The 24,289-nt window shown below is 37.5% G+C and overlaps 1 protein-coding gene across 9 annotated transcripts in view; it reads right to left on the bottom strand.

The window, feature by feature from the left end:
- The window catches only part of Dock3 (dedicator of cytokinesis 3), a 633,495-nt gene that overhangs the window by 144,394 nt on the left and 464,812 nt on the right, over positions 1-24,289 (bottom strand). For all 9 annotated transcript variants that reach the window (XM_004834160.4, XM_087186904.1, XM_087186907.1 and 6 more), the window contains 2 exons: positions 7,083-7,171; positions 1,259-1,384 (listed from right to left, as the gene is read on the bottom strand). In XM_004834160.4, the coding sequence (XP_004834217.2) occupies positions 1,259-1,384; positions 7,083-7,171 (215 nt within the window). The remainder of the gene's footprint in view (positions 1-1,258; positions 1,385-7,082; positions 7,172-24,289) is intronic.

The following is a 24,289-nucleotide window of genomic DNA, read 5'->3' as shown; positions in this document are numbered from 1 at the left end:
TGGTGTCAAAACAGTATATGAGAAAAGTCCTATGGACTCACCTCTTTACAGCCAGATGGGGGCATTTCATAAGCATAAAGTTTCCTTAGCATTGAGAGATAAAATTTACACAGTGGCCTGAGTTTCCTATTCAAAAGACCATTCTGTGTTCATGAGTAGGAAACAAGGGCTGTGTACAACAGCTTGCTCTGCAATTATAGTGTCCATGTAGAGAAATCGATGGTGACAGAAAATATGGGACTAGCAGGGTAGCTGGAAGGCAGCTGGAATCCATCACTCAGGCCTTCTCTATGCTTAGGCTATGTTCCTCTCTGGGTACATGACAAATGTTTTCAACAAGAGTATTTAGTGAAGCACCATGAAGAACTTCAAACAAACAATATCTAAAGTGGTAGCAATCAGTTCAGTCTAGCCTGGCCTGGCCATTTTAAACAAAAACAATCAAGCTTTTAGCAGAGCTTTAAAACTCAACTTAAGAGGATAAGTGCATTTCTCCTGGAATATATTCAGCCAGACATTTGCTTGTTATGATCTCCCTCTCCCTGCTCACATCTTCTTGGTTACCAGACCACCTGTCATTCATCTGAACCATGCTTCTAACCCTCCTTCACTCCCAACAGCCCCTTTGGCTCTAATGTCTCATTTGGATTCACTTATTCAGCTCTACCTCTGCACATCTGACTAAAAAGCACAAACTTGCCATTGTCCTACTGAAAACACACTTGAAAGTCGTTGTATTCTCACATTCTGACCTGGATTTCCATTGGGCATTTGGTAGTAGTGGTGGTGGGGAAACAGTTATGAGAAATTGGGCAGGTAGTACTAGTCACAGTACATTGCTTACATCATTTGCCTGATCTATATTCTGATACTTTAACGTCTATCTATAATTCCTACACAAATGGGATTCACTAATACTGCAGGCATATATTTGAGTATATTCTTGCCCTTAAGGATGAAGTTCTCATGAAGTAATTCTCTTCTAGGGAATATGATGGAAAAGAAGGTACAAAAAAGCATCTCTGTGAAGAATTCCATATTAGTTCCTATACATAGCCCCACAAAGTCCATCTGGTGGATTGTCAATATGATGTGAAGGCTTCTGGAAAAGAACAAATGCTTACAGAAGTGAAAGGGCCACTCCAGTCAGCATACTATAGTCAGCAATCTGGCCTGGGATTCAGAGGCATTTAATGGTGGCAATGGAAGTCACCTTCCTAACCCATCTCACTCCTCATCCCCATGTAGTTTTGCCTACCTGGCATGATGACATCAGGAAATCCCAACTTTCTTGTAACTGCTAATCCCCTACTAAATATCATGGGATTTTCTCTCCGAATTTGGTCCATGTCTCCACGAAGAAGCTGCAGAGAAATAATAAGACCTGCAAAAACAAAAATGTTTTCTTATGTGTTATGAAGTGTTAAAAATATTTTCCATCCTGTTATGAAGTACTAGAAAAAACACAAGAGTTTAGTATTTTTCTTTTTGTTCCTCCAACCCTCTCTCCTCTATCTTCCCTCTCCTTCCCTTTTCCTCCCTCTCCCTGTCCCTCCGTTGTCATTCTCCTCTTCCTTCTTCTCCTCCTCCTCTTCTTCTTATTCTATTTTTTGTGATGCTGCAGCTGTGGTATTTCTCTTGAGGAAAATTCTGGTACAGAAAGCATCCAAAGTAATATTCTAAAGTGTTCTGAAGAAAGCATTTTGAAGAAACATTCTAAGACAGCTATTGAATTTAAGTCAGAATGACCTCAATAGCTTATAGAATTAGTCTATTAAACACAGACTAACACTAGAGAGATAGAGTTGCCTTTCTCTCTGTTCCCCAACATCCAGCCATGGTCTGTCTTGGTGCCAGTGAATATAGAATGAGAGAGTTAAAATACCTAAGTTCAGGAGTTCAGAGAGATCTAGAGAGCAGGATCAAGTGTGATCAATAAAAAATCTGTGTCATGGTGTCCTACATGCAATAAATGAGTTAAGATGTGCTGTGTCTTATGCTAGGAGTATGCTAAAGTGTGGGAAGCAACATACTGGTTCAACCTTGCCCTGGCTTGTAAAGAAAGCAAAGAACAGACATCACATCTTCCCTTCAGTGAACTACTGTACCTCAAAGAAAAAATGGGGTGCTTTTATGGAGCTAATTAACCCTCACCTTAGATCTTATGAGAATTTCAAACCTTCCACATTATCTTTGTTTGAAATTTGGGAGAATACTCAATGTCCCCTCAGGTGAGCTGAATTTTAGCTCATTATTTGTACCTTTGGAGTTTTGTACAAAGTTAGAATTTTCTGAAATCTCTCCTTTTACTCCACCCTCCCAGGAGTCCCTACTTCAGCCACTGGCTGGAAGGCGGTGAGAGATCAAACACACATGGAATTAGGAAGTATCACCTCTGAGACTATGAATGGACTGTTAACAGGATGAGGAATTCAGGTGATACTCTATGGATTAGAAGTAAGCACTCTCAGTGACTTTTAAACTTGGGAGTTGAACAGAAGAGGAACATCTACAGAAATGAGGGAAGAACGTATTACTATAATGAATCATCTAGGGATAGAGGGAGAAGGAGAGAGAGAAAAGTAGAGAAAGAAAGCAGATAAGAGCCACTGCAGACAATTTATCTGGCAGATATAAGTAGTCCAGAAAGCAGGAACATGTATCCTCACACCTGGGCAAAGAGAGAAGATTCAGTTTTGCTGCAGTCCAAAAAGAAACTTATGATTATTTCACTGAATCTGCTAAGTTCATGCTTCCCAATAAACCCTGGAATTACACAATGGTATGACAGGCATCGTTAACACTAGGATCACAGTGTTCTGAAAAACAAATATGTTATTCTAGTTTGGTTTAATAAACAAAGTTTAGGATTTTGACCACTCTAAAGTAATTTTTTAGACTAACAACTGGGTGAACTGAACTACAGTTAGTTTATGAACCTGAAAGGCTGAGGGCCAGAACCAAGACGAAACTGATCTCTGCATATGGATGCGACTTAGTATCTACCTTCCACTTTCTTACAACAGCAATTCATTCATCTTTATTGTCTTTATATAACTATCAAAATGTATCCTCTGGGTAAATAAGAGTCTGCTGGGCTGGGAGATAGCTCAGCATGAGCCAACAGCTAATGATGGGATAATCTCCAGAATTTGAGAGATGGTGGTTGGAGAGCAAAGGAAAAAAAAAATCACTGTTATCATTTTGTATTGTCAAGAATTTAGTCAAGTACCCACTGACTGCATCTAGTCTCTGCATTTCTGAGGGTCCAAAGTGGCCTTGAGATGCAAAGCAAAGCTTGTGAGGATGTAGACCAAAGATTCTGAGAGGGTTCCAACTAGCTTTGGAGCTACCCAAAGAGATCCTGACCCACTGCTTTCTACCTTTTAGTAAAAGGCAAGTTTTGGTTTATGTAAGAGACCAAGTGAAAAGGCACACAAAGAATGAAAGAAACCACAAATAGAGACTATAAAAACTATATTCCCTTTCATAGGGGTTGGTATCTTGAAACTTCTGGATTTCCTTTCTAATTCTGAAACTCTGGGTGATAGAAGAACACGCTAAATAATACTAAAGTATGGTTGTCCAAGCAAGAAACCCTCCACGAATAGCTCAAAAAATGACCCACTCCCTACCCATAGGCAACCAGTCCCTTGGAAACATTGGTATGAGACCACCCATCATCTCAGTGAGGACCTCATGACAAATAATTTGAAATTGATCAAGTCTATACAATTTCTCTGTCAGTCTGATCCCTTTGATTATCTGACATGAAAGCCATTTTTTAAACTGAGCTTCCTTTCCAGTTAAAGACTGGCTCATAAAAAAATTAATGGGATAAACTGACATGTGTGGAATAGTAAACAGGAGCTTTACTCTGTTCCAGTACCCTACCTTCCTTCCCTCTCATGGAGATGCTTGATGAGGACTAATTACAAAAGGAAGCCCAAGTTATGTAAATAAAGCCATAGTTAAAAATCATTTAAAAATAAATGGGAAACTTGTGTGCCAACTACTTTGGCTTCACTTGTCCCTAATGATCTTCATGCTACTGGAATTGCCAAAAGTTCAGTCTGTGAATATACACTGAAGATGTCAATAATGGAAACAAAGACTACATATGTGGTCACATGCACATAAGTGATTATTGCTATTGCTGAATGATACATTTACACTCAGCACTCAAAATGAAGGTAGCAATTCATTTGCCTTTTCAGATGATTTGACTTGAAGGAAGAGTACTATAACTTCTGAAACAGAACTGGCAAGGAAACAAACTGTGATGTTTAACAAACTGCTAGGCATGTGGTGGTGCATGCTTGCACTACCAGCCACTTGGGAGAATGAAGTGAGAGATTATTTGAGCTCCTGAGTTTGAAATCAGCTTGGGCAACATAGTGAGACCTCATCTCAAAAAAACAAAACAGCCGGGCATGGTGACATACATTTGTAATTGCACCACTTGGGAGCTTGAGGTAGGATGATCACTGAGAGTTTGAGGCTAGCCTGAACTACATGGTGAGACCCTGTCTCAAAAAACAAAACATGGGCTGGGAATTTAGCTCAGTGGTTCCGGCGCCTGCCTTGAAAGCTCAAGGTCCCACGTTCAATCCCTGGTACCAAAAAACCCCAAAAAACAAAAAAACCCCCCAACAAAACCAAAACAAGATAGGCATGGTGGTGCATGCCTGTAATCCCAGCACTTGGGAGGCTGAGCCAGGCAGATCATTGTGAGCTTGAGGCCAGTGTGGACTACATAGTGTTTCAGGCCAGCCTGAGCTACATAGTGAACTACACAGTGCCTGTCAAAAACAAAGCAGAACAAAACAAAACAATACAATTCCCTCAAAACACAAATACCTCCCCAAACAAAAACAAAATACCCCCCTAAATGATGAGTGACAGTGTATTTTTTTTTTTTTTTGGTACCAGGGATTGAACTCAGGACCTTGCCCCTACAAGGCAGGCACGGTGCCACTGAGCTAAATCCCTGGTGTTTTTTTTTTTTTAAATAAAGATGTATCTTTAATTAAGGAGACTAGTAAAAGACCTGAGTAATCTGTGAAATTATATGACATGAAGACTCCAGAGTGTAGCAGGGGAAAACCCACAGTCAGCGTGGAAAAGGAACAGAAAGGTTAGCAGTAATCTTGAGTCTAGAGACCTGGACTCCACTCTGGCTCAACTAAACCATTTCACTGAGCTTCCATTTCCTTATTAACGTAACAAAGAGGGTTGAAATACATACCAAGGTCACACATATTCCAATAAGAAATAGCCTATTTTTCCTCTTGACTTTTGCACCAGTGGCATAAGGACTTCCTTACAAACAGGTCATCCTAATGGGGCTCTGAAGTCCGTGGTGCCCTAGCACAGAGGGAGAGGTATCTTTCTAACATGGTTGAAATGGCCAGTGCCTGTGAGTTCAGATTTAAGATGGCATGGTTCCTGCTCACTTTGGAGAGTCAGATGCAACTCATCATTTTAACGTGGTAACAACTGCTCTTCCAGTTTTTAAAAAAGAATGTATTGCTACATCTTTTATAATGGTCTCTACGCTTTAATCATATCATGCCCCAAGAACTTATGGGTAAGGACACCTCTCTATCAATCAAAGAAGTAAAAAACATAAATACTGATGTGAATGGTTATTTTCCAAATTTCTAGTAACTTTAATCCATTGTTTGTTTATTCACTTATTTAGTGCTAGGGGCTGAACTCAGGGCCCTGAGCATGCTAGGCAAGCACTCTATTACTGAACTACATCCCCAGGACTTTCCTATATTAAATTAAAAGTGATTTCATTTGTTTTTTGCTTTAGCCTAGTTTTAGCATACTGCATGGATCTCCTTGGAACATAGGCATATGTATATGGGAAAAGTGCCATTTAAAAACAGTGAGAGAGGCTCTCAGGGCCATACACTATGGAATTTTAGAGAAATCAAGTGGTCTTAGCTAAAGGTTTCAAACTCTGTAGCCTCAGATGAAAGACTCTCCTATTTGGGTATTTGATGATCATGACAGAGCAAAAGAAGTTCTTGTAAACACGTATTACTCTTTAGAAACTGCAATGCCTCCAGTGACTTTGTACTGTCTTTTTTAAGGCTAAGTTTCAATTTTCAACAAGGTCTATAAAAGTTGAAGATGTTATGTAAAAGAGGTTATGAAATGATTTGCAGGTAAAAACTGTGGTTCTGTGAGAATTAGATAGCTATTTGGAAGGGCATATTAAAACTCTTAGCCTTTGATATAGTGCTTCTAATTTAATCAAGTAATCAATGTTCAACTTAGAAAACACAACCTAATGTGTAGAAAGAATTTCACTGAGATTTAGACAGAGATTATTTAAATAAAGTTTTAAAAGGAAAGGAGGGAAAGCCTCCTTTCCCTCCTGGTAGATGCCTGTAATCCCAGTACTCAGGAGGCTGAGTGAGGCAGGAAGACTGCTGTTTGAGTTTGAGGCCAGTCTTAGCTACACAGTGATTTCAAGGCCAGCTTGAACTATATAGCAAGACTCTGTTTCAAAAAAACAACCAACCAACCAACACCCTGTCCCCCAAAGAAGAAGAAAAGGAGGAAAAAAGACAAGGAGACAGCTAAGATGAAGGCTGATTTCAAATATGGATTTTTTGAATCTAGTTCCAGAATGACTGATTTTGGCAGACTAATCATTAACTCTCATTAATGTCAGAATTTCTTGTTGATGTTAATGCTTAATAGGAATAGAAAGTGAATTTATATTAATATTTGTCTTTTTGAGTGTCTAATTTTTGTTCAGGAAGACAGAATTCATAATTGACAAACCATGAAACACTTTTGCTCACTCTGGATTTAAAATGGAATTCAAATACTTATTAAAGTACATGGAATCTATCATAGAACAGAAAATATATTTTGGTCAGCAGATATTAGAGAAGGCCTCAAATTATTATACAAAACATTAATAGAAAGTGTCTAGAAGGGGGAAAAAACTACAGAGAACTAAACTTTACATACAGCAGCCAATCAACACCAACAAAGGTGTCATATAATCAACATATGAAAATGCAACACAAAATTTTCTAGCCAAAGAAATACATCACCATGGCTGGCGCTGGGAGCCGAGTACTTGGCGCTGGACTTTCGAATGATGTTCTCATGGATCTGGGCCCATTCGCTCTCGTTGTTGCACCTGCAACAAAAGGATAGGCTTTAAGCCTCCCAAATATTTTAAACATCTGTTCTGATGTTTTAGTGTGTAACAATAAGTTTGAAGACAAAACTCCTCACTTTCCTAAAGAAGTAAGTATATGTTTATATGTTTTACTAAGTTAGGCAAGGCACTTTTTCTGTTAAGAATAGAAGTTTCACCTTTTGGGAAGGGGTAGAAATGCTGAATCAATCAATCAATTTTCTCCCTGTGTATCTCTCTCTCTCTCTCTCTCTCTCTCTCTCTCTCACACACACACACACACACACAATCATTATTTGCTGGTGTTAGGAATTGAACTCATAGCTTCATGCATGCTAAGCACACAATTTAACACTAAGCTATGGAGGTAGCCTACAAAATATTTTTAAGTGGAAAAATACCCTCTTCTCTGAAGCAGCACTCTCTCATGTGAAAAGTTTTCTTTTCTAGGCCCCATTTTCTCTCTCTCTCTCTCTCTCTCTCTCTCTCTCACACACACACACACACACACACACACACACACACACACAGAAGAAAGTTCTTGATAGAAAAAAATAGTTCCTCTCAATAAGTACTGTTTAGAAACTGCCACATTAGCTTTATGTTGTCATCCAACTATAATTATACTGGCTCTAGAGGAAAGTCCTGCTGAGCTCAGGCCACATGGATACCATTTTCTTATAACTCTTTTCAATCAGACGGAGACATGAAAAGCTTGGGAGAGTAGTAGAGGGTGTGGTTCCCTGTGAATTCTTCTGTGGTCAAGGGGAAGGAGACCTTAGCACTGGATGCCTAAATAGCTAAGAATAAAATAATCTTTTCTAGAGACTTAAGGATTGGAACAGAAGAGACAACGGACAGTAACACTGTGCTTTCACTAAGTTCTGGTGTTTTAATGTCTTACTTTCTGCAGGTCAATTCAAAGAGATATGCAACCACACAGCCACCTGGAATAGAGCTTAGAATAGAGACTAAAAATTCCGCATCCTGATGAATACACTTTGATGAAACACTTGGAATGAGATTAGCATAATCTCTTGAAAATTCCATTTAACAGTAAAAAAGTCCCCATAGCTCTTGGGCTACCCCTTCCTGGTCTGGTTAGAGACCTGTGGACCTACCAGTTGTACAAAACAGGATCCATGCATGAAAGAAAAACCCTATAGTATTTTTCACTGGTTATTCAGAAGTGTCCAGCCCAGCATGACCACTTCCAGGAGGAAATACCAAAAAAAAAAAAAAAAGAGATATTACACGTGCCACCTAGCAGTATGAAACATTGCAGTTACTACATTAAAAAGTTTATTTAGGGACCACTCAAAGACAAAGGAGGTCAGTTACTAGATTATTACTCAATCAGTGGCTTTCTGACTTCATAGTCATTTTTATAAATAAGCTTCATGTACAAAACTGTTGTGATAAATGGACAGGTAAGGATCTCATATCTCAGAGCTCTGAGGATATTTTCTGCTTATAAAATTCCTTCCAAACAAACGAAGGGGAGAGAGTATTCTTTAAAATGATCATTTGTGACTTAGCAACTCAGTTGGCAGCAGCACACTCCATCGTTCCTATCTGACATGCACACTGTCTCATCTTTTTCGCCCAGTCAGTACATCAGCAAAGTCCCCAGCTGGTGAGGACTCAAAACACCCGCCTTGTCAGTTTTTTCTTGTTTCTTTCTACAGGATCAGCAGTTACTTTAACTGAAATCTGCTATGGTTTGTTGTAAATAACATATTTCCTCCCTTATTATAAAAGAAAAGCCTTGAAAATTTACACCCCAATCCTGAACTGTGGGCAATTTCAGCATTTCTCTAATAAAGCACTCACATAAACAGGAACAGTATTATTTCACTTTCATATAGCCCTCTAACATACAATTCAGATGCTAAACTGACAGCTTGCCCCTGCCGTTGCTCTCCCCTTGTACACACTATCAGTGATCTTCACAACTCTGTCTTCAGCCCATTTCTGTCTTACCCAATTAGCCTTGCTTAGAATTTAAAAAAATGATCAGTACATATTTGCAGTACACTATTTATTACATTCACGTTGGGGAGTTGGTACATGTATATAATACATTTTAACTCTTTTTGTATTCCCCCCCTTCCCTCTATCTCTTGGTTACTTTCCCTTATGGAAAAAAAAATCTATCTCCCTTTTCCTACTAGTTATCTTTTATTTTGATCTATTCCTAGGCAATCTACCCACCCTCTAAATTCAACTACCATCAGAGGTTGCCAAAGCCCCAAAGTGGTGTCTATATTTCAGTCTTAGCCCTAAGCTCTTACCTGCATGTCCACAATGGCACATCTTGTTTCACCAACCTGACTGCTCAAGAGCTGCCTTCTCACTAAGTGGGATCTCCTAGTTCACTAAGCCAGAATCCTTCCAGCAGTCACTATATGATACAGATTTTGGTGTTAAAATATGCCACATTTGACTTCTCCTGTTCATGGCTTTGGTTTGGCTTTTATCCTCTCTCTTCTGGACCAATATAATCACCTTATAAGTGTCCTTTCAAAACATATCCTTTCCAGAATGCCAATCTGGCCATATGACCACTCTTTTCAGAGTCCCTGGTACACAAGTTAGAGCTTAGACTTTTTAGTAGGTTATTTAAAGCAGCCCACATTAGGGTCTTCCCTTACCTCTCCAGGACTTTCTTTCATCTTCAAAAAGCCCAGCATCCATATACCTTTAACCATGGCAACCCCTACCTGATAGCTACAAAAGTAACATTTTACTAATTTTTTCTTTCTCTCTCCTCTCCTTCTTTTTCTCTCCTTTTTTTTTTTTTTTTTTGTAGGATTCAGGTCAATACTGCTTCTTCTTTGAGGTTGTTTTCTACATCATTCTCAATTCTCTAACACCTTGACCAGGTACCTGACCAGTATTTTTGAGGGGAGGTCCTCTACTGAATTTTGATTTCTAGAAAAATGCCTATTTTATTTTATGGCATTTGTCTATTTTATAATAAGCCCTAAGGATTATTTCTTGCTAACAATTGCCATCAGATAATAAACTTATAGCACATAGTAAATCCTTCATATTTGTTAAACAGAGTAATTCCAAAGTCAAATTGTTGTTTCTTAAGTTTGAATCTTACTAATTAACATTCTTCTAATGTTCTGCACTAGAATTATACTAATTAACTAAAGTGAAGGCAGATCTTTCATGTTGACTATAGTCAACATTCTGACCATTGTATGAAACCATCAAACGCTGTATCTAGATTTAGAATTAAAATACTAAAAAGGCAGTGAGAAAAGCCACTTTTTCTAAGGTAGAAGGGAGAAATGGGATAGCTCTATGTGCTGTTTGTCGAAGTCAACAAAGTTCAAAGCACTAGTGAGTAGAAATATGCTTGGATAGAAGCTCATGGTAGGGCTGGGGATTTAGCTCAGTGGTTCCGGTGCCTGTCTCACAAGAGCAAGGTCCTGAGTTCGAACCCCAGTACCGAAAAAAAAAAAAAGAAGCTCATGGTGGCTCCCAAGGAAAGACTGAAACCTAGTATCATGTATATTCATTTAGCAACTACAATGTGTAAGCTTCTGAATTTCTGCAGTCTAATGATTGGTTATAAATAAGATTTAGCTTTACACAACTGTCAAGTTATTGCTCCAAAACCATCAATTTATCTTCTATGACCAAGGCTTTTTTTGTCCTTTTAATACGCTTGTTTTCAAGTATGTTAACAATAAATTTGTGTTCAGTTTTTAAAATTACTCTTAGTCCTAACCCCATGAAAAACTTGATCATTTTATAACCCTTTATCTCACTCTCCCATTCTTCTAGCAGCATCCCCATATTATAACTGATATGCTCATTAATGGTATGTTTAGGCAAAATTGTTTTCTAACCCTAACGGACCAAAATTCTCATTCTGTGATGACAGATATACAGCTTTTAGGGTCCTAATTAGCCACAAACCCTTAGTCTGGATTAGTATAAAGAGCAGGAGGATTTTCAAACCCACAGAAATGCACATATATTGGCTTGTTCACAATTTCACTCTCTAGCCTTCCATTTCCCCATGTTTTTGTGGAGCTACAAATTACCTGTTAGCAGCCAATACAGAATTCTATTACATTCAAAAGAAACTTTTTTTCCTTCACATTTCTGAACATCATAAAAGAAGACTTTTGTTACATCTTCTTAAGATAAAAAGAAAATCTAGATCATTTTCTTAATAATTATCAACCTATGCTGGTTTCATTGCAATCTACTTGAATAAGCAAAGTTGTTTTAACTTTGAAAAATTTCACATAATTAATAAACTTCATTAACCCTTAGAAAGACATGAATTCTTTACTTTTTAATTGGTAATAATATACCTCTAGGATATGAGGGCATCCCTCCAGATAACAGATAAAGCTTTCATTGTTCAGCTGGATTCTAACTCTTTCCTTTCAAATAGTTTATAAGTTACTAATGGACATTCCCTCCACATTGTCTTCCACAATCATGTTACTCACACAAAGGCATGTCTTGAGAAATCATTCATCCTCAGAGACAGTCATACACATAATTATTGGCAATCAGAAGCTTTATTGTCTCAGAACAAGAAGGAGCAAAGCCTTAAAATATACAATGAAAATTCTGAGCATACATTTTTTTGAACTTTTTTAGAGTTAATTATTTAGTACTTACAGGCTACTCAAGGGCCCACTCTGGCCATTATATTCAAGAAAAGGATCTCTTCTTATTAGTAAAGAAAGGTCATTATGCAGAATATTCCTTTCCCGTATATTTATATATACTTTTATAAGGTTTACATTTATAGAAAAATTGCAAAGATATTACACAGCATTCCAATACAGCCTATAACCAGTTTCCCTCTATTAGTAACATTTATTATGGCACTCTCGTCACAACTAATGAACTAAAACATACTTTATTGTTAAATTTTATTGTACATCCATACTTTATTCATAATTTCTTAGTTTTTTTCTTAAATTCTTTTATTGGTACATTTTAGGTATACAATACATTTACATTTATCTTTGGGTGCTTGTACCTGTACATGATGTATCTAGCTTCTTATTTTTTCCCCATTACCTGTGTGCCCTTCACCCCTAAACCCTTCCCTATTTACATACATTTCCATTTTTTTTCTTTTCTCATAATTTTTCCTTTCCATTCTTTCCTTTCCCCTTCCCCTCCCACCATCCCTACTGCTTTGGACCTTTTCCTATTTCAAAGTATCAATGATGTTACTAATCCTTTTAGTCCTTATTTACACTCTTAGTTTTTAATTAATGTCTTTTTTCTTTTCCAAGAGCCCATCCAACATACCATATTATATTGAGTCATCATGTTTCCTAGATTCATCTTCACTGTGACAGTCCTCAAACCTTTTTTTCAAAGTCATCAGCCATTTATTTTTTTCTTTTAAAGGAAGATATTTCAAAACCCTTCTTTCTCTTTGTTCACTTCACATATGGGGGAACCAGGAGGGCAAGTGGAGGCCAAAATCTAGAACTATCTTTACAAAGATAGCTGCTGCCCAGAAAAAAAAAAAAGATGGCACACATGGCCTGAGAAACATCAGCCAGAAGTGGCCCATCATGGGAGGTGGATCTGGATGTTATGGTGGAAGCAGTTCCTTTCAGGAGTGCTTCACAATCACTTTATGCTGTGAAAGCACTTTCCTAGTTCAAAACCTCTGCATCCCACTCTGGATGTTGGGGCAGAGGAAAGAAGGCTACATAGAAATTTACACACTCTATGCTGTCCAGGTGGGGAAACTGAGGCTCAGCTTTTTTTTTTTCTGTATCTCAAACTGGATTCTTTTGAACTTCTCAAAATTGTGGAACCAATAACAAAACTAAATGTTGACTGATCAGTGAAGGAGACATTTATGTTTGGCCAGAAACAAATGTGGGAGATAAAACTTGCAAATCAACTTCTCAACTCCACTATTGGAGGTCAGGAGGTTATAGATATAGGTTAAAAGAAATGAGGGAGAAGGACAGTCTCATAAAGGTTGAGGAATTATATTTTTTCTGGAAGTCTGAATACCACCTTTTCTGGATCCTTTTATGGTTGTTTCTAGACATTGTCATGGCAACTACCAACTGTCACAGCACTGGGGAGTGTGTCATTTAGCATGCTGGTGGATTATAGTAAAGATAGAGGCTGTCTAGCACTCACTCTGGTTGCCATCTTAGATACAACCAGTTTTGGATAGCCTACATAAAGAGGAACGTTTGGCTACACGTAATGCCTTCCCTGAATATTGGCCCAGCAAACTTTCTTTAGATGACCTCAGTAGTCTTGAGGTCAGGTATTTTGTAAGGCTTTAAATTGAGATTGAGATAAGACCATTTTTTCAAAACTAGACTGCAGTAGTTTGTCTTGGGGAGGAAGATCACACAGTTAAAGTGTCATAAACCACATCACATCAAGGGTACATACTATCAACATGACTTATCATTGTTGATGTTAACCCTGACTGCCTGGCTGAAGCAGTATTTATTGGGTTCTTTATTATATTTCTTGATTTCAACAGCCCATCCTCAACTTTCTACACTATTCTCTTTGGAACGAATTTTCTATGCACAGCTTACACAGAGAGAATTAGGTTCCACCTTTTTGAGGACTGTCTACATACATTATGTTATCGATCTAAATAGGAGATTTAGTTCTTCTTTCATATGTAATCAGATTTTCATATTGTTAAAATAACTATATTTATTTGTTCATTAAGTTTATTAGTACATTTTAGGCATACATTATGATTGGATTCATCCTTGGGAATTTATACCTGTAAATGATATAGCTGGTTCTTGTTTTTTCCCCATCCCTCTTCCCTCCCTTCCACCCCTTCACTCCTCCCTATTTACAAAGACTATTTCCATCTTTTCTCATTTTTTCTTTCCCTTTTTTCCTTTCCCCTACACCCCCTCCTTAGTTCCCCTTCTCCTTTGAACATTTTTTTCCTGTTTCACAATATCAATTATGCATTTTGGTCCTCATTTACACTTTCAGTTTCTCACACCAGAGAAACAATTCAGTATTTACATGTGCATCCTATTTATTTCACTTAAGAGTATGGTCTCAAGGTCCATCCATTTAGCTATAAATGTCTCTAGTTTATCATTCTTTATGGCTCAGTAGAACTTTATTTTATATAAAAAAAACCCCACATCTTCTTTATCCAGTCACCAGTTGATGGGCATTTGGACTGTTTTCAAGATTTAGCTATTACAAACTGTTCCGCTATAAACACAGGCATGCATATATTGCTGTGGTATGATGCTTTTAATTCTTTTGGGAAGATTCCCAGCAGGGGAATAGATAGGTTAGGCAGAACTCTTGAAGACATTGGTGTAGGAAAAGACTTTAAGAATAAAACCTCAGTCACACAGGAACTAGCACAAAGAATCAACAACTGGGATCTCATCTTATTAGAAAGCTTCTGCATAGCAAGAGAAACCACTAACAGAGTTAAGAGACAACCCACAATGTGGGAAGAAATTTTTACCAGCTGTTCCTCAGACAAAGGACTACTATCTAGAATACATAAAGAACTTAAAAAACCCCAGCCCCCCCACATTTAAAGACCCAATCCAAAAATGACTGTATTACCAATAATATTCACTGAACTAGAAAAGCAATACAGTGGTACCTCAGTCCATGAATGCTTTTGTTTGTGAACAATTTGGTTCACAAACAGGAGCATTTGACAAAATTTTATTTTTATTTGCAAACTCTGCATTGGGTAATGAACAGAACTGCAGTCATCTTTCCCACATGAACATGAATGTGGCCATCTTTTCCAGAATTGCAGAACAAGTTAAGTTGTGAACCGAAGTACCACTGCACTAATATTCATCTGCAATTAGGAAAGACTCAGAATAGGCAAAGGAGTTCTAAGCAAAAAGAGCAATGTTGGCAATTCACAATAGCTAAATGTTGGAAGTGAACTATCTATCCATCAACAGAATAATAAAGAAAATGTGGTATGTATACACAATGGAGTACTACTCTGCCGTAAAGAAAGATATACTTGAGTTATTTGTAGAAAAACAGATGCACCTTGAGACCATAATGTTAGGTGAAATCAGACATATAGCTTAAATACCACATGGCTTCTTTTATATGAGAAACTTTTTATAATTAGAGTAAAATAAAAGACAGATAATAGGAAATAGCAAGATAGATCTTTTGGATATGGGAAGGGGACCAAGACATGGAAGGGGTAAAAAGTAGGAATTAGGATGTGCTATGTACATGTACCAATTCGCCAAGGAATGTGAACGTTATGTACTACAAACATGTACTAAAAAAAAAGAGCAATGCTGGAGGCAACACTATATTTATGAATTTCATGCTATCCTATAAAGCCACAGTAACAAAACAGCATGATACTGGCACAAAAACAGAATACAGACCAATGGAATAAAATAGAAGACACAGAAACAAACCCAAGCACCTACAACTATCTGATTTTTTTTGCCAAAGAGGCCAAAAACATATACTAGAGAAAAGACAGTCTTTTTAACAGATGGTCCTGGGAAAACTGGATATCCACCACAGAACTTTCCTATCTCTTACCCTGTACTAAAATCAAAATGGACCAAAGACCCAAATTTAAAACCAAAAACATTGAAACTGCTGCAAAACAACACAGAGTAAATACTTGAAGGCACAGGCTGAAGCAAAGACTTCTATTCCTGAATAGGACTCCAATTGCACAGGAAATAATATCAAGAATCAACAAATGGGACTACATGAAATGAAAAAGTTTCATTCAGCATGGCAAAGGAAGCAACTGATAAAGTGAAGAGACAACCTACTGAATGGGAGAAAATCTTTACTAGTTAGTATGAGAGAGAACTAATACTGAAATATATAAAGAATTTTAAAACAACCCCATAAAATAATGAACCCATAAAAACTTATTTTCAGAAGTATATATTCAACTCTTAAGTAGTTTAAATGGCTAAAAAGCATATGAAAAAATGCTCAACATTTCTACCCATCAGAGGACTATGAATTAAAACTACACTGAGATTCCATCTCACCCCAGTAAGAATGGCTATCATCAGAAATAAATAAATAAATAAAAAAGAAAGAAAGAAAAAGAATGCTGGTGAGGATGTGGGAAAAAAGAGCCCTCATATTGTGGGTGGGAATATAAACTAATACAATCACTATGAAAATCAATATTGAGATTCTTCAAAGAGTGAACATAAAAATATCATTTAGATATATTTTTGTAGGGATAGGGGGTCATAGGCCAAAAAAAAAAAAAAGATAAAATAAGGTTGCATTAAGCTTTATTAAAAAAATTAACAGGAAATCTTACTAAAGGTGGCTTTTGCCTCTGGAGTTAGACTGCAGCAATTAAAAAGACAAAGGAGAGAAACCAGACCTGGGAAGATGCCTGGTAACACAATTAACATAAGAATTTAGCAAAAGGAGTTGACAAGTAAAATAGGGATGTAGCCAAGAATATAAAAGACCAGGGTAACCAGCTCCCCCCAACCAAATAAAATACAAGGGAGGCAAGGGGCAGCTACCTAAAGATTCTTATTTAACATATAAAAGACACACATACCCATACATATATACATGTATATTCTCACTTTAACATTACTGTATTACTGCACTAGATACACACATGTCCCCTTTACTTAATTTCTAACTCTGAGTTAAGCTGTCCTTCTATGAGGTTTCCCTTCCCCATATTAATCCATCACAAAAGGGCAAGAAATCAAATGGCCAAAAAAAATATAGACAGAGGTGCCCAGGCTAGGGTCAAAGACAGCCAGAGAGCCAATCAGACTGTTACAAGTTCCAGGTGCCCAACATCGGGCAGAGACACCAGTCTTAATAAAAAAGAGCTGAGGACAAAAACCCACGGGTATTCACCTTATGATGCCCCCTTACTTTTAAAGAGTAGCTGTCTAGGATGCATACTGAGCCCATAGTACCAATATATATATATATAAAACCGTAGCTGTCCTATCTTTTCTTCGTCCAAACATTTAGAAATAAACCGGCTTCCTTTATTTTTTAAATTGTATTTTATTGGTACATTTTAGGAATACAATATAATGACCTTCATTATTGGAAATTTGCATCTTTACATAAGCAAAGTCTATGTAAATAGGGAACAGTGGTGGGGGTGAAGGGCATACAGGTAATGGGGAAAAAATAACCAAGATACATCGTGTACAGGTACAAACACCCAATGATAAATGTAAATGTCTTTTACACCTAAAATGTACCAATAATATATATATATATATATATATATATATATATAAAAGAGTAGCTGTCTATCTTTTCTTTGTCCAACCATTTAGAAATAAACTGGCTTCCTTTATTTGTTTTTTAAATTTTATTTTATTGGTACACTTTAGGTTTACAATATTATGACCTTCATCATTGGAAATGTGCACCTTTACATAATCTATCTTGGTTATTTTTCTCCTTTCCCCTGCCCTGCCTTCAACCCTTCCATCTCACCCTATTTACAAAGACTTTGCTTCCATTTTCTCATATTAATTCCATTCCCTTCTTTCCTTTCCCCTTCCCCTCCCACTTCTCCATCCCTTTTGCCCCTTTTCTTCCTATTTCACATGATCTATTATACTTTTTAGTCCTTATTTACACTTTCAGTTTCTCACACTAGAGAAACTATTTGATATTTATACATGTGTGTCCTATTTATTTCACTTAAGAGTATCGCCTCAATGTGCATCCACTTAGTTATAAATGTCTCTAATTTCTCACTTTTTAAGGCCAAGCTGTACCCCGTTTTATTAAAAAAATCACAATTTCTTAATCCAGTCTCCACTTGTTGGGCGTTTGGGCTGCTTCCAAGTTTTAGCTATTAGAGATTGTGCTGCTGTGAACATGGGTGCACATGTATCACTGTGGCATGATTCTTTTAATTCTTTTGGGAAGATACTCAGCAGGGGAATAGCTGGGTCAAATGGGACTTTCAGTCCTAGTTCTTTGAGGTTATCTCCATACTGATTTCCACAGTGGCTGCACCAGTCTACACTCCCACCAGCAGTGGAGCAGGGTTCCTCTTTCCCCACAGCCCTGCCAGCATTTGTTATTGGTTGATTTCATGATAGCAGCCATTCTTTCTGGAGTGAGGTGGAATCTCAGCATTGTTTTCATTTGCATCTCTCCAATAACCAACCAGTGATGTTGAACATTTTTTCATATGTTTACTTGCCATTTCTGCTTCTTTGTCTGAGAAATGTCTGTTCATTTCAGATGCCCATTTTTGGATTGGGTCTTCAAATTTGGGAGGTCTGATCTTTTTAAGTTCTTCATAGATTCGAGATAGTAGACCTTTGTCTGAGGAACAGCAGGTGAAAATTTTTTCCCACATTGTGGGTTGTCTCTTCACATTGCTGGTGGTTTCCCTTGCTGTGCAGAAGCTTCTTAATAAGAAGAGATCCCATTTGTCGATTGTGCTAGTTCATGGGGAACTGAGGTTTTGTTCATAAAAACTTTTCCTATGCCAATGTCTTCAAGAGTTCTACCTAAGCTTTGTTCCAGCTGGTTCAGCATTTCTATTTTAATATTTAGATCTTTAATCCATTTAGATTTTAGTTTAGTGCATGGTGAGAGATATAGGTGTAGTTTTAATCTTTGGCAAGTTGAAACCCAATTTTTCCAGCATCATTTATTAAAGAGGCCATCTTTCCTCCAGTGAGGGTGTTTGGCTCCTTTGTCGAAGATGAGGTGGCTCAGTGTGTCTAGAGTTGATTCTGCATCTTCTAATCTGTTCCACTGGTCTTCATGTCTGTTTCTTTGCCAGTACCATGGTGATTTTATCACAGTAGCTTTGTAGTATAGTTTTGAGTTAGGGGTTGTGATACCCACTGCCATGTCTCTGTTGCCTAGAATTGCTTTCGATATTCTGGGTCTCTTCTTGTTTCAAATGAAGTTTTGGATTGTTTTTTCAAGGTCTATGAAGTACGCTGCTGGAATTTCAATTGGGATTCCACTGAATTTATATAACAGTTTTGGAAGTATGGCCATTTTCACTATACTGATCCTTCCTACCCAGGAGCAGGGGATGTCTGTCCATTTTCTGACATCATCTTCAATCTCCCTTTTCACAGTGCTATAGTTTTCAGAGAAGAGGTCTCCGATTTCTTTTGTTAGGTTGATTCCTAGGTATTTCAGTTTTTTGGATGCTACTGTGAAAGGAATAATTTGCCCTATTTCTCCCTCAGTGAGTCTGTTGTTCTTGTAGAGGAAAGCTACTGATTTTTGTATGTTGACCTTCTATCCAGTTACTGTACTGAATTTGGTTATTAAGTCTAGAAGCCTTTTGGTGGAATTCTTGGAGTCTTCTATATAGAGTATCATGTCATTTGCAAATAATAACAATTTGACTTCATTTCCTATCTTTATGCCTTTTATTTCTTTCTCTTGTCTAATCGCTGTGGCTAATGTTTCCCAGACTATATTTAACAGCAGTAGTGAAAGTGGACATCCTTGTCTTATTCCTGATTTTAGTGTGAAGGATTTCAGTTTTTGACCATTTAGTATGATATTGGCTGTTGGTTTTTCATAGATGGCTTTTATCAGTTTGAGGTAGAGACTATCTATTCCAATTTTTTGTAGAATTTTTATCATAAATGCATGTTGGATTTTGTCAAATGCTTTTTCTGCATCTATGGAGATAATCATATGGTTTTTGTTCTTGGCTCTATTGATATAGTGTATTACATTGATTGATTTGCATATATTGAACCATCCCTGCATCCCTGGGATGAATCTCACTTGATCAGGGTGTATAATCTTCTTGATGATCTTCTGCATTCTATTTGCCAGTATCCTATTAAGGATTTTTGCATCCATGTAGATCAGTGAGATTGGCCTATAGTTCTCCTTTTTGGTTGGGTCTTTCTCTGCTTTGGGGATCAAGGAGATGCCTGTTTCCGGGAATAAATTTGGGAGTATTGCTTCCCTTTCAATTTCATTGAAGAATTTAAACAGTAGTGGCAGTAGTTCCTCTCTAAATGTCTTGTAGAATTCAGCAGTGAAGCCATCATGAGCTGGGCTTTTCTTAGTTTGTAAGTTTTTACCTATGTTTTCAATTTCATTGGTTGATATTGGGTTGTTCAGAATTTTTAGGTCTTCTTCATTCAACTTTGGTAATTCATATGTATCTAGGAAATCTGTCCATTTCTTCTGTGTTGTCCATCTTATTGGCGTATAGGTTCTGGGAGTAGGTATTGATGATCCTCTGCATTTCTGCTGGGTCTGTTGTAATTTCACCCTTTGCATTCCTAATTACATAGATTTGAGCCTTTTCTTTCCTTTTTCTGATAAGGTTGGCTAAAGGTTTGTCAATTTTGTTTATCCTTTAGAAAAACCCACTCTTGGCTTCATTGGTTTTTTGTATCATTCTCTTAGTCTCCATTGCATTGATTTCTCCTCTGATCTTTATAATTTCCTCCCTTGTATGAGATTTGGGTTTGTCCTGCTCTTCTTTTTCGAGAAGCTTGAGGTTCAGCATAAGGTTATTTAATTGGGCTCGTTCTGTTTTCCTAATATGCATATTCACTGCTATGAATTTCTCTCATAAGACTGCTTTCATTGTGACCCATAGATTCCAATAGTTGTATAGGCATTGTCATTTAATTGAAGCACCTGTCTGATTTCTTCTTTAATTTCCTCTGTGATCCACTGGTTATTCAGAAGTGTGTTGTTCAATATCCATTTGTTTATGAAATTTTTGCGGTTTCTTTTGCTATTGACCTCCAATTTCATTGCATTATGGTCTGATAATATACAGGGGACAACTTCAATTCCTTTGCACTTAAACATGTTCTATGAGCAAGTATGTGGTCTATTTTGGAGAACGACCCATGTGCAGCTGAGAAGAATGTGTATTCTGATTTTTGGGGGTGGAACATTCTGTAAACATCTGTTAAGTACATTTGTTCAAGAGTTTGATTGAGTTCTCGTATTTCATTACTTAATTTTTGCGTAGTTGGTCTATCTATTTGTGACAGTGGGGTATTGTGGTCCCCCACTATTATTGTATCAGTGCATATATGACTTTTCATGTCCGTTAGTATTTGTTTTATATAGTTGAGCACACCAGTGTTTGGTGCATAGATATTTATGATTGTTATCTCTTTCTGTTGGATTGTTCCCTTTACAAGGATGTAGTGTCCTTCTTTTGTCTCTCTGAATCAGTGTTGTTTTGAAATCCACTTGATCTCTTGATCTGCAAAGAGGATAGCTACTCCTGCTTTTCTTCAGGTTCCTGTCACATGGAGTATTGTTTTCCACCCTTTAACTTTCAGTCTGTGAGTCTGTTTTTGAATTAAGTGTGTTTCTTGTATGCAGCATATTGTTGGATCTTGCTTCTTGACCCATTCTGCCAGTCTATTTCTTTTGATTGGTGAATTGAGATCATTAACATTGATGGTTATAACTGATACATACTGACTTATCATTGTCATGCCTTTTTCTTTTTGTTGGGTTCTCCCCCTTTACATTTAATTTCTTGTCCCGCCTGACGGATTCATTCTGCTTTGCTTCCCGGGGTTGTGATCCTCATTTTCTGTTCCTAGGATATTGTGTAAAATTCTTTGGAGTGCATGTTTTGTATTCATGAAGTTGCTAAGGTGCTCTTTGTCATGAAAGTATCTTATTTCTCCAATTTTGAAATATAGTTTTGCAGGGTACATCAATCTGGATTGGAGGCTGTTTTCCTTTAGGGCTTGGAATACACACTCCAAGCTCTTCTTGCCTTGAGGGTTTGAGTTGAGAAGTCTGTTGTGATTCTGATGGGCTTTCCTTTGTATGTGATTTGTTTCTTTTCTCTCACTGCTTGGAGAACTTTGTTCTTCTGTTCAGTTTCTGGAATCTTAACAATTACATCCCTATGTGTAAATTTTTTTTTTTTAATCAAGGCTATTTGGAGTCCTATATGCCTCACTTATCTGTATGTCAAGTTCTTTTCCCCTGCTTGGAAAGTTTTCTGCCATTACTTCTGTGAAGAGTTTTTTAATGTCATCTGCACTCTCTCCTGTTTCTTCTTTGACTCCAATCAGTCTTATGTTATTCTTCTTTGCATTGTCTAGCAGCAGCTGGATTTTCTCATGGTCTCTTACAATTTTAAAGCAATTTTTCTTTTCCTGGTCACTAATTGCAATCTTATCTTCCATACCTGAAATTCTGTCCTCACATTGGCTCATTCTGCTATGTAGACTTTCAATGGAGTTTTTCATCTCCTGGAAATTTGTTTGAATCTGTTTTATGGATTTCATTTGTTTCCTATGTTGGGATTCCATCATGTTCCTCAGCTCCTCTCTAGATTTATTAATCATGTCTTGCACTATGAGCACAATATGCTGCTATCTGAGAAAGTATTTCTGATTTCATTTTTTCTAGATCCTCTTTTGTTGCCAATTCAGGGAGTCCAGGTGGTTGAGTAACAGAGTGTTCCATCTCATTTCCCTTTGGGGTTGCAGTAGGTGATTTGGAAGTCTGGTTTTGAGACTTATTTACTTGTCTTCTCATTTCGACCTTGGCAGTTGGGCGTGCTGTTCGTGCCCATGTGGCTCACCTCCTCAGCGCTGGGAGCAGTGGTATGGAGGCTTGGAAGCCTCCTCTGTGCTGGGAGCATTGCTACGGTGGCCTGGAAGCCTCCTCTGACTAGCTTCCTTTATTTCAAATGCTGCCTCTCTAGTTCGTTGCTGGTGCCAAGGTTATGATCTCAGTAGCTGTGTGTTCCAGCAGGGCAGTGGCATGGCATGCTATACACCCCAAGATGTGACTGCATATTATAGTGATACATGCATACCCACATTCATATTCATAGTAGCACAATTCATGATAACTAAGTTGTGGGAATGGCCTAGATGCTTGTCAACAGATCAAGAGATAAAGAAAATATGGTATATATACATACATATTCTATTCAAAAGAAGAATGAAATCATGTTGTTTGCAGGACAATGGGTGGAACTCAAGACCATCATGCCTAGTGAAATTAGGCAGTCAGAAAGTTTTATCTCATGATTTGTCTTATATGAGAAGCCTAAAATGCATAAATTAATAAACAAAGAATTAAAGGACAGAGGACAGAAAACTAGGAGGTAGACTTCTGGAGTTAGGGAAGGAGAGAAGGGGAAGGGATAAGAAAGGGAGCTGAAGATAATGGATAAGGAAAGTGATTGAGATCCCGTTGTAAAAGGCATGAAAGAATTCACACTGGGGAGAAACCCCATGTATGTAAGCAGTGTGGAAAGGCCTTCAGCACAAAAAGTCATTGTCAAAGACATGAAAGTACTCACAATGGAGAGAAACCATATGTACTCAAGCATTTTGGGAACATTTTCATCTCACAAGGTAATTATAAAAAACATGAAAAAACTGATTGTAGAGAAAAACCTTATGTATGTAAGAACTGTGGGAAAGCATTCGCTACTCAGTTATTGTCAAACACATGAAAAATATCACACTGGGGAGAAACCCTATGTATGTAAGCACTGTGGAAAAGCATTTACCACTCTGCGTTATTGTAAAATTCATGAAAAAGTTCACACTGGTGAGAAAACTCATGTAAGTCAGCAGTGTTGAAAAGCATTTACCATTCACAGTTGTCAAATCCATGAAAAATCTCACACTGAAGAGAAACCTTATCCATGTAAGCAGTGTAGAAAAGCATTTACCTCTCAGTGTTAATGTCAAATCCATGAAAAAGCTCACACTGCTGAGAAATGCTATGTAAGCAATGCAGGAAAGCTTTCATCTGTCCCAGTGAGCATCAAATACATGAAAGAAGTCACACTGGAGAGAAGCCTATGCATGTAAGCAGTGTGGGAAAGCCTTTCCTACTAGTGGTTCATTTGGTAGACACAAAATGAGACAGCAGAGAGAAACCCTGTGTATGTAAGGAATGTGAGAAAGCAATTCCTTGTAACAGTTCATTTTATAAATATAAAAGAATATACACTTTTTCAAAATCCTATGTGTATAATCACTGAGTGAAAGCTTTCACCAGTCACAGTGAATTTCAGAGACATAAATGTATTCACTGGAGAGAAACCCTATGTATGTAAGCAATGTAGAAGAGCATTCAGTGTACACAGGTAATGTCAAATACATG

The sequence above is a fragment of the Heterocephalus glaber genome, unplaced genomic scaffold, assembly GCF_053883595.1.
Source record: "Heterocephalus glaber isolate CG9 unplaced genomic scaffold, H.glaber_assembly_v1.0 deba00001504, whole genome shotgun sequence".
Classification (NCBI taxonomy): domain Eukaryota; kingdom Metazoa; phylum Chordata; class Mammalia; order Rodentia; family Bathyergidae; genus Heterocephalus; species Heterocephalus glaber.
Note: the sequence above shows the minus strand (reverse complement) of the source record. Positions and strands in the feature narration are given on the sequence as shown.